At 36.3% G+C, this 14,971-nt stretch overlaps 3 protein-coding genes across 3 annotated transcripts; 1 reads left to right on the top strand and 2 right to left on the bottom strand.

Annotated features, from left to right (window-relative positions):
- Window positions 1-157: 157 nt before the first annotated feature.
- On the bottom strand, window positions 158-3,636 carry LOC111019656 (E3 ubiquitin-protein ligase RGLG2). The gene is made up of 13 exons (XM_022296059.2): window positions 3,478-3,636; window positions 3,104-3,383; window positions 2,608-2,692; window positions 2,391-2,531; window positions 2,194-2,307; window positions 2,017-2,114; window positions 1,709-1,788; window positions 1,535-1,640; window positions 1,306-1,433; window positions 1,034-1,217; window positions 812-868; window positions 551-724; window positions 158-464 (listed from the first exon to the last, which is right to left on the bottom strand). Exons 2-12 carry the CDS (start codon window positions 3,326-3,328, stop codon window positions 644-646), a joined length of 1,299 nt encoding a protein of 432 aa, XP_022151751.1. The 5' UTR covers window positions 3,329-3,383; window positions 3,478-3,636; the 3' UTR covers window positions 158-464; window positions 551-643.
- Window positions 3,637-7,372: 3,736 nt separating this feature from the next.
- On the top strand, window positions 7,373-11,267 carry LOC111019734 (paramyosin). Its single transcript, XM_088117351.1, has 6 exons — window positions 7,373-7,529; window positions 7,620-9,195; window positions 9,287-9,363; window positions 9,567-9,678; window positions 9,828-9,944; window positions 10,710-11,267. Exons 2-6 carry the CDS (start codon window positions 7,771-7,773, stop codon window positions 11,061-11,063), a joined length of 2,085 nt encoding a protein of 694 aa, XP_087973477.1. The 5' UTR covers window positions 7,373-7,529; window positions 7,620-7,770; the 3' UTR covers window positions 11,064-11,267.
- Window positions 11,268-11,793: 526 nt separating this feature from the next.
- On the bottom strand, window positions 11,794-14,971 carry LOC111019659 (cytochrome P450 71B34). Its single transcript, XM_022296062.2, has 2 exons — window positions 13,966-14,971; window positions 11,794-12,575 (listed from the first exon to the last, which is right to left on the bottom strand). Exons 1-2 carry the CDS (start codon window positions 14,884-14,886, stop codon window positions 11,943-11,945), a joined length of 1,554 nt encoding a protein of 517 aa, XP_022151754.2. The 5' UTR covers window positions 14,887-14,971; the 3' UTR covers window positions 11,794-11,942.

Below are 14,971 nucleotides of genomic sequence, written 5' to 3'. Positions count from 1 at the left end.
AATTTCTCTAAATCCTTGGCCTCTTCTAGCAACATGAAGCCTTTAGAAAAATTAGAAGTTGAACTAAAATCCAGCCCTGTTTGAAGTGTATACTGTGGATATGGTGTAAGAACCGGGAACTTTCTAAAGTTCATGTAAACGAGGAATAATAACTCTATTTAATGAAAATTGAAAATGATGAATTTTAATAAAGGAGAAAACTTCTGCTTAGTTCATGATAAACAGGTTTGGAAGATTGTAAGAACTTAATAATGAAAATTGTAACAACTTAAACCAATATGTACAAGGATGTACACACACTAAAAAAACCCTCAAAAAGAAAACAAGCTGAATGATAACATTGACACGATCTCCATCTCTGAAGCTTTTGCGAACCCTTTACATGTTATTGAGTTTATAATTCTGGACAATTAGTCTGTGATGAGGCAGACTGAGAAAACATCCTCCAAATATACAGACAACCCCTGTAGAACAACAATGGTGTTAATCGAAACTATCATTTAACTGGATAAGTTTCATAACATAATCAAGACGGTACAATAATCTATACCTTCTAGTTGTTTCAAGACCATGAGCTTCAATGAAGCTTTGAAGGTGCAAAACTAGGATATACAGGAGTCTTAGGTACTGCATGGCAAAACTTCTAATAAAGCTTTATTCTAGTCTGAATAAAGCTGCGGCAGATGGGGCACAACTCGAGATTTTCTCCGCAATCACAACATGTCTGCTCAATAGGACGCAGAAGAATCAGTGAATAGTCTACAAGGAGAGTGAGTTTAGTTAACCAGGGTAATTATAGGCTTTGGATTACCTGATGCCCACAACCAAAAGCCATGTCCTTTGGATTAGTGAGACAAATGGGGCAAAGCTGCAAGGTCAAGCCATTTTTACAATCATAAAACATTAGAAGAGGTCCAAATAACAGGTGAAGTAGTGAAAAATTCAAGGGAGTTGAAATAGAAGGATAGATGGGGCCAAGCCGACCACCAGGAAAAGTAAAAGTTTAATGGCTACCAACAAAGAGGTTAGAAACCTGGTTGTCATAATGAGAACTTGAAGATGGAGCTGTGCCAACTCCTTTGTTATTTCTACTATGTGCAGGTGTCCTGCTCTGAAAACTGTTAGAGTGTGATGTCCTCGAGTAGCCATTAGAAGGTGCCGCGCCATACAGAGGAGGAGGAAGAGGAACTCTCTCCGGCGAACTCCCTCTTTGTCGACTGCTTCATCGAGAAGAGATAAGAGAAAACATCGAGTAAGTCAACAATGAAAGCAGTTGAATCTCAAATATGAAGAGTGGATGCATACCCCAATAGGCCAAGCTCTAGAGTCGCCTTGTATTGGGAAGGAATCTCCATCAAGGCAGCCAGAGCAAATTCAGTCTGCCTTCTAGAAGGGTTTACATTTTTTGACATGATCTCAGTGAAATTGACAAACTACAGACAAAAAACAGTCTCCAATAGTCAACACATGTTTCTAGTTTTGAATGTGAAGAAATGTGAAAAATCTACCCTGCATGGAAGTAATTGTTGAAAACCTGAAAATTATCAAATGCTCGAGCTGGGATGTTATCATCAAATTCCTTCATCATGTCCCAAGGCCCATCTCCGACTCCGACCAAGATTATCGACAAGGGATACTCACTGCAATTATACTTGAGTTTAAGGAAAGAGGAATTTGATAATCAGAGATGAAGCTGCGGGATATTTACCTAGCCTTTACAATAGCATCGATTGTCTTCCGTTCTTGTGGACTTAGTTGACCGTGGTGTGTGTCAACGCTTCTTGTGACCTGTCTTGAGGGCGAATTTGTTTAGACACGAATGCTAATAAGGTAAAACAAACAAATGAGGTAATAGTAAACAAAACCAAGGAGTGTCCTTCCTAAGATGTAAGATGAATGTTGTTAACCTAAGCATAAGCATAACTCAACCGTAACCTTCCTAAAGGTCGAAGGTTTGAATTCCCTACTAAAAAAATATGGATGTTGAACAACTTGGTAGTTCAAAACTGGACTGACCTGCCCATCGGCAATTATCAGCAAAACATGGTACTGACCACCAGTTTTCTCAACTATTGTCGTGGCCATCTCAACAATTGGTGCAAAAGATGTAGGCCCTGCAAGAAGGGAGAAAACAAGGTTTAGAGCAAGCCAAATGGTCACAGTTCACCTCAACTGAAACAGGAAAACAATCACCTGCAAGTCGTAAGTTGGGAACAACTTCTCTGTACCGATGCAAAACTTCCTCAAATCCATTACAGGTCCTGTCATGTTCGTAAAAGCTAAAAACATCTTGATCATGAGTAGATGCTGCAAGGATCACAGTTCAACTGTCAAGTCCCAGGTAAATAAAATTTTGACGAGAATCGAGACAGCGCTTGGAATACGATTACCATCTCCAAATCCAAAACAGGGAATCAAGTTGTCCTCATCGAAAACCGATAGTGTCTGTCCAATTATAGATATGGCCTGTTCGTACGGGTTCTGCCCATTCCCAATGTGGTGTAAACTACGTCGATTGAACGACCTCGAACCTATGTCGAAAGAGGGTTCAGCATGCTAAAAGACTAGCAAATGTGTTGAACTAGAAACTACGAGATGAGAACCGACCTGTCCACTCATTGCTCTTCGTGAAATCGATTCCCACAATGAGATTAGATGACTCGAGACCAGCTTGCGCAAGAGCAGAAGTCACCTATTGTAAAACCCAATTGTTAACAACCAAAAGGAAGCCATATTCATATGTATTATCAGAGCACTTCAGCAGTAGAAGGTAAACAAGACACAAAAGTTAGTAGACAAATTTCCCATGGCAAACGACTGATTTCAAAGAGTCTCTGCAATTGCTCCTCAACTCAATCATAAAACTATTTTGATTACAGAATCTCAAATCAACACCAATCCTTGCACCTATTTCAAAAGTGGAGAGGTCAAAATCAAAGCAATAAAGCCACTACTTCCCATTTACAGCCCAATGAGAATCATCAGAATGCAAGTAGCTCATGGATCTTTTTCCGGCATAACCTGAAAGCTAACAACCTAGCTCTTAAACACCTTTGACAGAGACAGCAAAAATTACAGACATAAGACAGAACAAAGATTTAACCTCATCCAAGGAGCTGTAGTTGTCTGCTATTCTTGAATATTTCCTGTCCAGCCTCCTCTGTGGTTGAGGCGTTTGTGACCCATAATCAGAGGATGGCGTATATGGATACTGCTGCGGGTATGGCGATGGTGGAGGATAACTGAATTGATCCCACGCTGCAGAATTGTCATACCCATAGGAATCGAACTCTCTTCGACTTGGCTCCTTAGAATTCCTCCCTCCCATCACTCAAAAATCTACAAATTCCTTCAGAATTGAGCAAAATGGAGCGTTCCTTCACCTGAATAAAACCACACCAAGTCAACGGATTCACCTGCAAAAGCACAGAAAAGAGATGGAGGAGGATCCGAAGAATCTCGGGCCTTCAATTTTACCTGCAAATGATCTCGAAAACCAGAGCCGTCCAGAGATTGTAAAGCAGATTTTTGGGTATTTATATCTCTTCCTGAAACTGTAGAGGGATGAATCAAATCTCCGGGGAGAAGAATTAATAAAGAAAGACCAAGAAAATTATCATCGTGGTGGTGGTAAGTAACTAGGACCAGTTCAATGACACCTACCATTGAAAATCCTTTGCCCGGTACCTACAGGCTACAGTACAGAAGTTTCCTGTAACCTTTTTACGTTAAAAAAAAAAACAAAAAAAACAAAAAATTATATTTTGGGAAGTTTATGAACTTGGGTAAGTTTAAAAATCTAAAAAAATATAGAAGAAAATCCTATGGAAAGAAGTACGGCCCAAGAAACAGAGAAGATCGAGTCAAGAATTTAACCCAGCCCCATTACATGACGATTGCATAAGCGAGTTACGGTCTACACACGCAATATGATGCGTAAGAAAACCAGGGGAAGGTCGAAAATTTGAATAATGATTTGCCCATAAAACTCATTGTGAATCAAAATGAAATTATTATTATAATGTTGACGTGAAATTAGTCATTCTATCGCCGACCAAATTATGAAGTTGCTGCTTTTGTTTTGCCCAAAAACTGAAGCAAATTTCTCGGCGTCTGAGTGTGATCATCATAGTGGCATAATGCGGCTAATTTCTGAGAGGATGTTTCTTGTGAAACTTACTAGTTTGCTCTTCCTTTCACATCTGGATTTCCTTCCAATCCATCTACTAACATTTTGGTCACGGTGGATTCTGACACAGACATGTTTTTTAATGAATCAGTCAATATTTGAGACAGATTTTCTCTTCATCCATCTACTACAATTTTTCTCGTGGTATAATTAAGAGAATGGAACAACTTGTCCAAATCTTCCAAAATAATTATTTGTTCTCCTGGAAATAGCGGAACAAGTCGAATTCTAAGAGAACCAATTGAATTAGTTTCTCTCAAAATTTATTATATAGGGATGTTTCATTCGTTGAATTTTAAATTTTAACCTAACTATTAGAATAGAAATTTGTCTTACCAAACTTCAAATTTGATCATTTTAATCTTGATCATGAGCTTATAAAATAATTAACTTATTGGCAATTACAAATCACAAACTCATAGTAGTAAAACAAAAAGCGTCAATTTAATCAATATTAATCATTCATAAAAAGTAAAAATAAAAATAAGAAAAGTAAGAACAAGAAACAAAGTACCCTTAAAGTAGAAATTTCTATCTATCCGGACTTACAGTTGGGTTGAAGAACTATAGTCTAACTACGTATGGTAGAAGAAGAAACCTTGATTATGAAGAACTTTTTAGGTTTGGAATGAGATGATGGATCTCTTAAGAGTGCTCATCTATTTGTACATATTAATTTATCCTCTTATAATAAGGAATTATCTATAATAAAGATTGCCTAACAGATTGGAAAATTCTATTTGAGAAAGAATTATTTATAAAATAGTTTCTAATCAATTAATAAATTTATATCATATTTCCTAATTTTATTATATCTCTTTATTTACAAAATAGTCTAAAAATACACAATTTTCAATATGAAGCATCCTGCCATAATAAATATGTCTGTATTTATCCGTTAAGCTACCTCTAATTTGGGTAAAGTTTGAATTATCCTAAAAAATTGTACTTTTGTACAATTGTTCTTCAATATTTTCAATTTGTAATAAAATATTAAATTATAATTAAATTCAATTATTTAAACCTAATAAATTAATGAAAGGTAAGATAAACGTATAAAATATGAGTGTATTTTGTATCTTATAAAAAAATAAGACTTTTGACAGAAGGGTTTAGTTTGTGTAACTCAGAATTAGGAAGTCGAGTTAATGTTTGACACGATTTACCTATTCTAAAAATATTTATTAATATTATTTTCTAAAAAAAATCATAGTCTAGTTTAACTCATAAAAAAGGGGCTAAATTCACCAAATGGTTGCTAATCTTTTTGGTAATTATCAACTTGGTTCAAAATATTTTAAATTACTCAACGCATAGCTCATAATTACTAATCTCTAAAAGATTAGTGATTATTGTGTACATAAAACAAATATATATTACACAAATTCAGCACTCTCAATTCTAAGCTTGTTGATAAATCAAATTGTCAATCATCTAATTAGATAATTACCATTCTAAAAGTTGATGGATCAAACCACTCTGGAGTTGTTGATCAACTAAAAAATAAAGAAAAATAAAACTATTAAAACTATGAACTTATAGTCTCTTAAAATTTATATCGGGAATGTTTAAAAGTATTTAAAATTTCACTAGAATATTTGTCGATATCAAAGTTTTATTGACAATTCAAATTAGAGAAGTAGTATACTAGTATTAACATTTAATTCTTTTAAAGTATTCTAAATATAGTCAAAACACATGGATGACATAAACATAAATTTTAACAATGACGATTTATTGACCTTGATCTATTGAGTAATGTTTTATTTATTAATTCATATAATTATATTTAATTATTTAAAAAAGTATTTATCAACATTGACTTTCTTTAAAAAAATAAATTAGTAAATTTGTTATTTCCAATTGCTTTTATCATCTTACTCGTTGATCCCAAAGATTATTTGACATTAGCTTTTTTAACATTTTGTCGCTCAACTATGAAGCAACTTGACCACTTGGAGAGAGGCATTGTTGGTGAAAATTAAACACTAATTTTTTTTTGAAGGAATTAAATATTTTATTTTTTTGCAACTATTATTATTATTTTTAGGATAATATCTAGTTAATAGAAATGAAAAAAAAAAAGATATTAATGAAGTTGAGATTCCTCTCATTTTAATATATTTTCTAATTGATTTTTAGGATATGAATAGAATGAGGAATGCATTCTTCTCTATCCCCTCCAAAATCTTGTTTAAATTTCTGATTTTTCAAATTACGTTTGTATATTATTATTGTTATTTATGTTTAATAAAAACTTTAGTTTTTTTTTTTTTTTGAGAAAAAGCTTTAGTTATTTTAGAAAATTGAAAAAACAAAATTATCATTTTTGGGCTTAAAAATGTGTAGTTGGCTCAAATTCTTTGATATATGGGCCTATTAAACTTCTTCATCCTTTTCCTTTCGGGCTGGGCCCAATTCTTTTTTTCTTCTAGAAATCAACCTCAACATTAACCTCAACATTCACATGTAACCGCGCAAATTTGGTTCTTTCCTGCACATGCAAGCTTGGAAAATAAATTTTTTGGTTTTCTACTTTTAAAACTTAAAGCTGAGAAATATATATATTTTTATTTTGTTATATAATTTTTAAAAATATTTTCAAAATCTCAATCAATCTTGAAGAAATTTTCAAAAACGCGTTTTTATTTTTTAAATTTAGTTAAGATTTCAAATGTGTTTTCTAAGAGGTGAAAAATATACCAATAAAATTATACATAAACAAGCATAATTTATAAAAGAAAACTAAAAATAAAATAGTTATCAAACTATGAATTTGACTGACTTCAAATAATATTTAGGGTTAAGAAAAAGGAAAATTATCATATTTTATGAATTTAATTTTAAATCGATGGGTTAGTTTAGTGTTGATTTTGGGCAAAATTGGGGTTAGATTTGAATTATTTTCAGGAGGTGGATATTTTCTGTAAATGTTCAAAATTCCAATTTTCCCCCAAAGGGAAGACTTGTCCACATTCTTTCTTTTCCTAAACGGAGAGGAGACAGAAATCGAAATAGGAGATGGATCCTTCTCTAATATTTATACGGCTGTGATCTGCTTGATTCCTATCATCGCAACGTGGCAGCCATCGGAAGTGCTGGTGTACACAGCTACGGTGGGTCGCACATTCACTGTATAATATTGGTGCTCTAAATTCTAAATTCTAAAAGGGCAAGGATTTCTCCTTCAAAAAGCAATCGCAATAGGAGGACTGGTTGGTAAATGGCAACCATCACCGTGTTCGTCCACGCTCCGTCGTTCGGTCGTCTTCTTTTCTTTTCCCGCTGCGCTGAATCCGATTTCGGATACGAAACCCTAATTTGAAGCTTTATATCTCAAGTAATCACAATTGAAATCCATTGTCATTTCCGACTTCTTCTGGTACAGCTACTGATCGATCGTTTCGTTTCTACTAATTTCATATTCTAGGCTTTCTACCTCAGGCGGAGGTGTCTATTTTGCTTAATTATGTTGTTATCGGATTTTTAAGGAACTTAATAGCATAAACTCCGATGGTATAATTGGGGCGGGTATGGAGTTTTGCCCAATTTTGCGGGGTTAGTTATCGGACTTATATTAGATGGCGAGTGGTGTTGATGAAGACGGGGATGCTGTTCTCAGCGACGTTGAATGTGATGATCCCGTGCCCATTGCGATTCATAATCCGTCTCCGGATGAAATCTCCGTCGAGAGGTTTCGGGAGATTCTTGCAGAGCGCGATCGTGAGCGGCAAGCTCGAGAAGCAGCGGAGAATTCGAAATCGGAATTGCAAGTATCGTTTCATCGCTTGAAAGCGCTTGCCCACGAGGCAATTAAGAAGCGCGATGAGTGTGCGAGGCAGCGGGACGAGGCATTGAGGGAAAAGGAAGAAGCTTTGAAATTTAATGAAAAGGTTTCAGCGGAGTTGGCTGAGGCGAATCGGCAGAAAGATGAGGTCTCAAAACTTAGGGATGAGATTGCCAAGCAATTTGACGAGATCCTAAAGGAAAGGGATACTTTGAGATCGGAAATTGGCAATGCGTCACATATGCTGGTCACTGGGATTGACAAGATATCCGCAAAAGTGAGTAATTTCAAAAATTTTACAGCTGGTGGGCTGCCTAGGTCGCAAAAGTATACGGGATTGCCTGCAGTTGCCTATGGAGTCATCAAGAGGACAAATGAAATCGTTGAAGAGCTTGTTAAGCAGATTGACACCACAACGAAGTCAAGGAACGAAACCAGGGAACAGATGGAGTATAGGAATTATGAAATTGCCATTGAGGTTTCTCAGCTTGAAGCTACAATCAGTGGGCTGAGGGATGATGTTTCCAAGAAAACTTCTGATATTGAAAACCTGGAGAACGCTATTGCCGAAAAGGATAGAAAGATATCTGAAATTGAAGCAGATCTGTCTGTTAAATTAAGCAGGGCCGAGGATGAAGCTTCTAAGCTAAGGCAGCTAATGCATGAGTATGATGATAAGTTAAGGAATTTGGAGTCAAAAGTGGAGTCCCAAAGACCTTTACTTATTGATCAGTTGAGTTTCATTTCAAAAATTCACGACCAAATTTACGATATTATTAAGATAGTTGATGCTAGTGATGCAGACCATTCAGAATTTTCGGAGTCTTTGTTTCTACCCCGAGAAACAGACATGGAGGAGAATGTACGTGCATCTTTGGCAGGAATGGAATCTCTTTATGCATTAACAACACTTGTCAGGGACAAGACTAGGAGTTTAATCGATGAGAAGGTTCATGAGATTAAGAATTTAAATCAGGCAGTTGCCCAGTTGCTCAAGGAGAAAGACCATATTGGATATTTACTGAGGAGTGCACTATCGAAGAGGATGACATCTGATCCCTCTTCAAAAGCAAATCAATTGTTTGAAGTTGCGGAGAATGGTTTAAGAGAGGCTGGGATTGATTTCAAATTCAGCAAGCTTCTTGGAGACGAGAAGTTTCCAGCTTCCAGGGACAATGGGAATGCACTAGATGCAGAGGAGGATGAAATATTCACCCTGGTAAGCACATTTGATCCTTGTTTTGTTTTAAGCTCTTTCTTTAAATAATAATAAGTTTTTAATTTGTTTTACATTCTCATGTAAAATACAGGCTGGTGCTTTGGAGAATATTGTGAAGGCATCTCAGATTGAGATAATTGATCTACGACATTCCCTGGAAGAATTAAGGTACGAGTATTATGGTTTGAATTATGTGTATATAACAGTAATCTCTGAATTTCTGATTTCTGACTAAAAGAAAACTTCTTATTTGTGATTTATTTTAGATATTAGGCTGACACAATCAATATTAATTGAATCATGTATGCATATGCAATTTCTGCTGATTCTGACATGTAATTTCTTTATATTTTTTATCTTGCTGCCTCAAGGGCAGAGTCAGTTTTACTTAAAGAGCACCTGGAATCCCAATCCAAGGAGCTTAAACTTAGGTCACTTCAAATTCAGGAACTTGAAGAGAAGGAGAGAGTTGCCAATGAAAGTGTATGCAATTGTTCAATGATTTAAATTTAATTTTCATTCGTTTCTTTTCATAATTTTTTGAGAATGAAGATTAGAAAATTTCAGTCGTAAACTGTTGTCTTGAATTCCGAGAGATAGCTATTATCTTACTTCTGTGTTTGATGATTTAGGTTGAAGGGTTAATGATGGACATTACAGCTGCGGAAGAAGAAATCGTGAGATGGAAGGTGGCTGCAGAGCAAGAAGCTGCTGCTGGCAGAGCTGTTGAACAGGAGTTTCTGGCACAGGTATGCTATCTACGAAGTTGTCTAATGCCTCATTGATGAGCACATATATATATAAATTTTTCTGCCTTTTGTTTTGTGAATTTTCTGCTTGGCTTGTAAAAGTAAGGGCATCAAAGATGACGTTTTATTTTGTAACAATTATAAATAACGAGTATTGCATTTGATGGTAATTGGATTCTTGTTATATGTCGAGATAATGTGGGGAAACCAATAGTTTGGGTATTCAAGGAAATAGTTTTATGAGGGGAAAATATGATTTAATTGAATTATTTATAAAGGCGAATACTAAGAAGTAAGCTCTCTTCTTATGTTCCTTATTCTAGAGAAAGCATGTGATAGTATCAAATGTTGAATGTTTGTCCGAGCATTAATGTATAAAAACTACATCAGTTGCTCCGGTTTTGCAGCCCAGTGGGCCAGTTCATCAAAACGCTTGAAAGATCAGATGCCATGATATTCATTTGACATTTGATCAGATTGTTATTTACAAGTATTCTCATCTTTCACAATGCCTGGCCTGGACCTATCAACTTGGTTTAGTTTTGACAAATCTACTTCTTGTGCAGTCTATGATCCAAAGCATTTCCTCTCCCTCATTACAAAATTCTCATCTGTAACTATGAGAAGTTGGTCTTTTCCAGATAAATACAACAAAATATTTAAAAAGTATTTGGTTCTGGGTGATGATGCTATATTAGCTTGATTTGTTTCTTGTAACAAATCAACAATTTTTTTCGTAATGAATTCAATATTTGTTATTGGCAGATCTCAGCTATTAAGCAGGAGCTTGAAGAAGCAAGGCAGGCGATGGTGGATTCGGATAAAAAACTCAAATTCAAAGAAGAGACAGCAAATGCTGCCATGGCAGCCAGAGATGCAGCTGAGAAATCATTGAGACTAGCAGACTTGAGGGCGTCTAGGTTGAGGGAAAGGGTGGAAGAGCTGACCCGCCAGCTCGAAGAGCTTGACAACCGGGAAGAATCTAGAAGAGGATTAAATGGGCATAGATACGTTTGCTGGCCATGGCAGTGGCTTGGACTCGACTTTGTTGGCTCTCGCCGCCCAGAAACACAGCAAGAGAGTTCAAACGAGATGGAACTTTCTGAGCCTCTTCTCTGAGATTTTTCTCTCTCTTTTTGGTTGGGTGGGTTGGGGGGGGGTTAGTCTCTGTATTTATTGTGAAAAAGATTAGAAGATTAGAGAAATATATAATGTGCAGCTACTTTGTTATTGAATGCTCCTGGGTGATTGATTGTTTTTCAGGTAACAGTTGCTTCGAGCAGAAGTGAATCTATTAATAACACCGTTCTTTCATTTTGTGCTTCTCTAGTAACTTCTTTTCCGTGTGGGATGCTATTGAGAAAAACTGAACTCATTTTGATTAGGAGATAGTGTATAGTAACATAACTATTGATGTTTGCAGGACGGGCTTCCCCATCCCATTTAATTTTCCATCCTTGTGACATTTCATAGTGTATAGTAACATAATTAAGGATATTCACGGGTGGGGACAGAAAAAGTTTCCCGTCCCTATCACCATCCCCCATTTAATTCTCCATCCTGTGAAATTTTTAGGAAAATTTTGTTGAGGTTGGAGCAAGAATTCTGTGGGAAATTTGCGGGCTCCCTATGGAAAAATTTTCCCATTTCTTTTTTTAATTAATTTTTAATAAATATTTTTTTCCTAAATAAATTTGTATACAATTGCTAAATTGATAAAGATGAAACCTCATTTACAAGTTCTAATTCCCTAAGGTTTTTTTTTAATATATGTATATATAAAGAGGACTACATATATTCTTGTATACATTTAAGTGGGGTTCTTATGAGACGGAAGTCGCGGATAATATGGACATCCCAAAACATAGTAAAGTTTATACTTAACCAAATACGGGAATTTACAACACAGATTTAGAGCATCATTAGATTACATAGAAACACACCCATTATTTATTTATGTTACGATGAGGATAAAAGTCGTAAAAAGGAAGAAGCAGATCATTCGACCATGGAGGAGGGTAGCGGTACGACTGGAACAAGTTTGAGAGGCAACTTCTTGTAGATGGTGAGGCTAAGACCCGAAATCTCCTCCATGTCCAAGTCCTCCTCCTTCATCCCCTCCGGCAACTTCCAATCAAAATGGTACAGAAGATTCGCCAGAGCAAACTCCACAGTTTTGGCCCCCATATTGAGCGCAGGGCAGATCCTCCGGCCAGCCCCAAACGCCAAAAACTCAAAATGCTGTCCTCTGTAATCCACGCACCTCTCTGCAAATCGCTCTGGAATGAACTCTTCTGGGTCTTTCCAGCTCGTGGGGTCTCGCCCAATTGCCCAAGCGTTGACTTGAACCACTGTTTTGGGCCAAAAATCGTAGCCTTGTATCTGGAAATGGGACATGGTTTCTCTTGGAAGAAGAAGGGGTGCTGGCGGGTGCAGCCTCAGCGTCTCTTTCACCATCATTTTCAGGTATGGAAGCTCTTCTGTGTCGCTGTCGCTTAACTTTCCCTTGCTTCCCACGTGTTTTCTGATTTCCTGTTGAGCCTTCTTCATCAATTTCGGTTTCTTTGCGAGCTCTGCCATGGCCCACACTATTGTTATGGAACCTGTGTCTAATCCTCCCAAAAATATGTTCTGATGCACGTTAAACAATACAAAACATAAACTCAGCGTGGAAAATTACTTGAATGCTTCTTCTAAAACTATATATATATTAGAATTTCTCAAACTACCTTTAATCATTAAAAAATTTAAACAAAGTGTTTTTAATTAATCAAGAACACTTGTCATTACTGCTTTATCATTTTAATTGTCATTTTAACATAAAATACACTTTTGGTCACTAAAATTTTGTGTCAGGTGTCTATTTAGTTCTTTGAAATTTAAAAGAATACACTTTTGGTTTCTACATTTAAGTTAGATATCTATTTGGTTCTCGAGGTTTCAAGAAAGACATTTTTGGTCATTAAATGTTTGGAAAATGATTTTAAATAGTACTTGAAGTGAGTTGACCTTGATTGGACGTTAGGCTTGCAAACTTGTCAATTTTCAAAAGAGACATTTTTGGTCCTTAAATCGGGTTAACTTAAACTTTAAGAGCCAAAAGTGTCTTTTTTGAAACTTTAAGGACTAAATAGATATCTAACTAAAACTTCGAGAACCAAAAGTATATTTTGTAAAAAAAAAAACTAAAATTTTTAATTATCTATGAAAATTTTAAAATGCATTTCAAAAATGAATTAATTAAGGTAGGTGGCCATTATATGGCATTTAAACCTATTTCCTCTCAATTCACCCTAACTCCTTGGACCAATAAATCATCTATAATGATTTTTTCTAATTCATATTCATTATTTGAAAATCTTCAATTTAATAGATTATATTTTAACTTTTTTAATTTTAGAAAATATTTGGCTCCTTATTAATAAGAAGCAACTTCCTCCCTACCACTTTTAAAAAAGAGAAAAAAATTTCCTCCGTACCACCATTAAATATTGAAAAATAGTAAGGAACAACTTTATTCGTTAAATCGAGCATAGAAGTGGTTAAGACATCTATCTCTTATCATAAAGTTATGAATTGTTTGCTATGACTAGGGAGGGATCAAGTATTTTTCTTAAATATTTGACAAATCATTACGAGGGATCAAGTTGTTTTGTACTTTAATTTTATCATTATCCTGTGAATGTCAATTAATACAGATGGTGATAGCTTAAGTCACATAATTCCCACTAAGTTGATAAGAATTTGAAATAAAAATTGTCACTTCAGAGAAAGAAAAGTCAATTTATTTTTTTCTCAAATTCTAAACTCTTCTCCTAAATAGTATAATTCATTTTTCTAAACTTCTCTTAATTCACACGCTCAGATACACTAAATTTGTATAACTAAAAAATGTTAAACGGTAACCAACTAAATTAAACCAAAAGCTAATATGAAAATAGCTCAACACATCTACTTGATCCCCAATTCGTTCTATTAGAAAAAATTAATAACTAAATTAAACTAATACAAAGTTACTTACCAAAAGAATGGCTTTGATATTTTCATGGGCAATAGCAACAGAGCCAGACTGGTGCTGCTGCTTGCTTATACCCAAAAGCACATCAATAATGTCATCTTCCTCTGCTTTTATTCTCTCAGGCCGAAGATGTTCATCAATCACCTCTTGAAACAGAGCATCCAACTCATTAAAAACTCTCTCAAGCCTGCCATGGCGTCCGCTGATCCTATCAATCAGCTTCCCCACAAACGGAACCGCAAAATACTCAGAAGCGCTATAGCTTCCCAGCATGGCCTCCACCTCACTCACAAGCTCGTGAAACCTGCCCCCACGGAAATCCCCCCCTTCAAATCTCTTCCCAAAAGCAATCCTGAAAACAATCGCAGCAGTGAGCGCCACGGACTTGTCAGTGAGATCCACGGGAGTGGCAGAGGACGCAAATTCCGCAATCGATTCAATTAGAGACCCAATTTCTTGCTCTCTGATGGGTTCGTACGATTTCACCCGCTTGACGCTGAAGAGCTCGAGAACGCAGATTTTGCGGATCTCTCGCCAGTAGTCGCCGTACGGGGAGAACGCGATGTCGCGGAAATTGTAGGTGAGTTTTCTGACGCTGTGGCTCTGCGGCCGGCTGCAGCTGTCGAGATCGTGGGTCTTGAGGAGCGCGCGCGCGGCGTCGGCGGAGGATATTATTGTGGTCTCGACGCCGCCGAGGGTGAGGCCCATGATGGGGCCGTAGCGCTGGGAGAGGCGCCACAGAGATTTGTGGGGGAGATTCCCGAGTTGGTGCAAGTTTCCAATTATCGGAAGCTTTGGGGGGCTTGGCGGAAAACGACCCCTTTTTCTTCTTGAAGATGAAGATGTTTTCCATTTTATGAGGAAAATGAGTAGAGATAGAAAGATGAAGAGGGGAAGCCATGGAGGGAACTGTGAGAGAAACATTATATTATTGGAATATTTTTTTTTCTTTGAAGAAGAAGAAGAGGATGTGGTTTTTGGATGATGATGATTGAAATGTTGGCTCCTC

Source organism: Momordica charantia, assembly GCF_013281855.1.
Source record: "Momordica charantia cultivar OHB3-1 chromosome 9 unlocalized genomic scaffold, Mcharantia_2.0 BLBB01000009.1, whole genome shotgun sequence".
NCBI lineage: Eukaryota > Viridiplantae > Streptophyta > Magnoliopsida > Cucurbitales > Cucurbitaceae > Momordica > Momordica charantia.
This window is presented reverse-complemented; position numbering and strand designations above follow the sequence as displayed.

Coding starts and splice junctions, on each gene's coding strand:
- LOC111019656 (XM_022296059.2), bottom strand. CDS start 3,328: ATGGGAGGGAGGAATTCTAAGGAGCCAAGTCGAAGAGAGTTCGATTCC. Junction 1,789..2,016: donor TGATAATTGCCGATGGGCAG/GTCAGTCCAGTT, acceptor CCCTCAAGACAG/GTCACAAGAAGCGTTGACAC. Junction 869..1,033: donor GTTCTCATTATGACAACCAG/GTTTCTAACCTC, acceptor TTGACCTTGCAG/CTTTGCCCCATTTGTCTCAC.
- LOC111019734 (XM_088117351.1), top strand. CDS start 7,771: ATGGCGAGTGGTGTTGATGAAGACGGGGATGCTGTTCTCAGCGACGTT. Junction 9,679..9,827: donor AGAGAGTTGCCAATGAAAGT/GTATGCAATTGT, acceptor TTGATGATTTAG/GTTGAAGGGTTAATGATGGA. Junction 9,945..10,709: donor AACAGGAGTTTCTGGCACAG/GTATGCTATCTA, acceptor TGTTATTGGCAG/ATCTCAGCTATTAAGCAGGA.
- LOC111019659 (XM_022296062.2), bottom strand. CDS start 14,886: ATGTTTCTCTCACAGTTCCCTCCATGGCTTCCCCTCTTCATCTTTCTA. Junction 12,576..13,965: donor ATATCAAAGCCATTCTTTTG/GTAAGTAACTTT, acceptor AACGTGCATCAG/AACATATTTTTGGGAGGATT.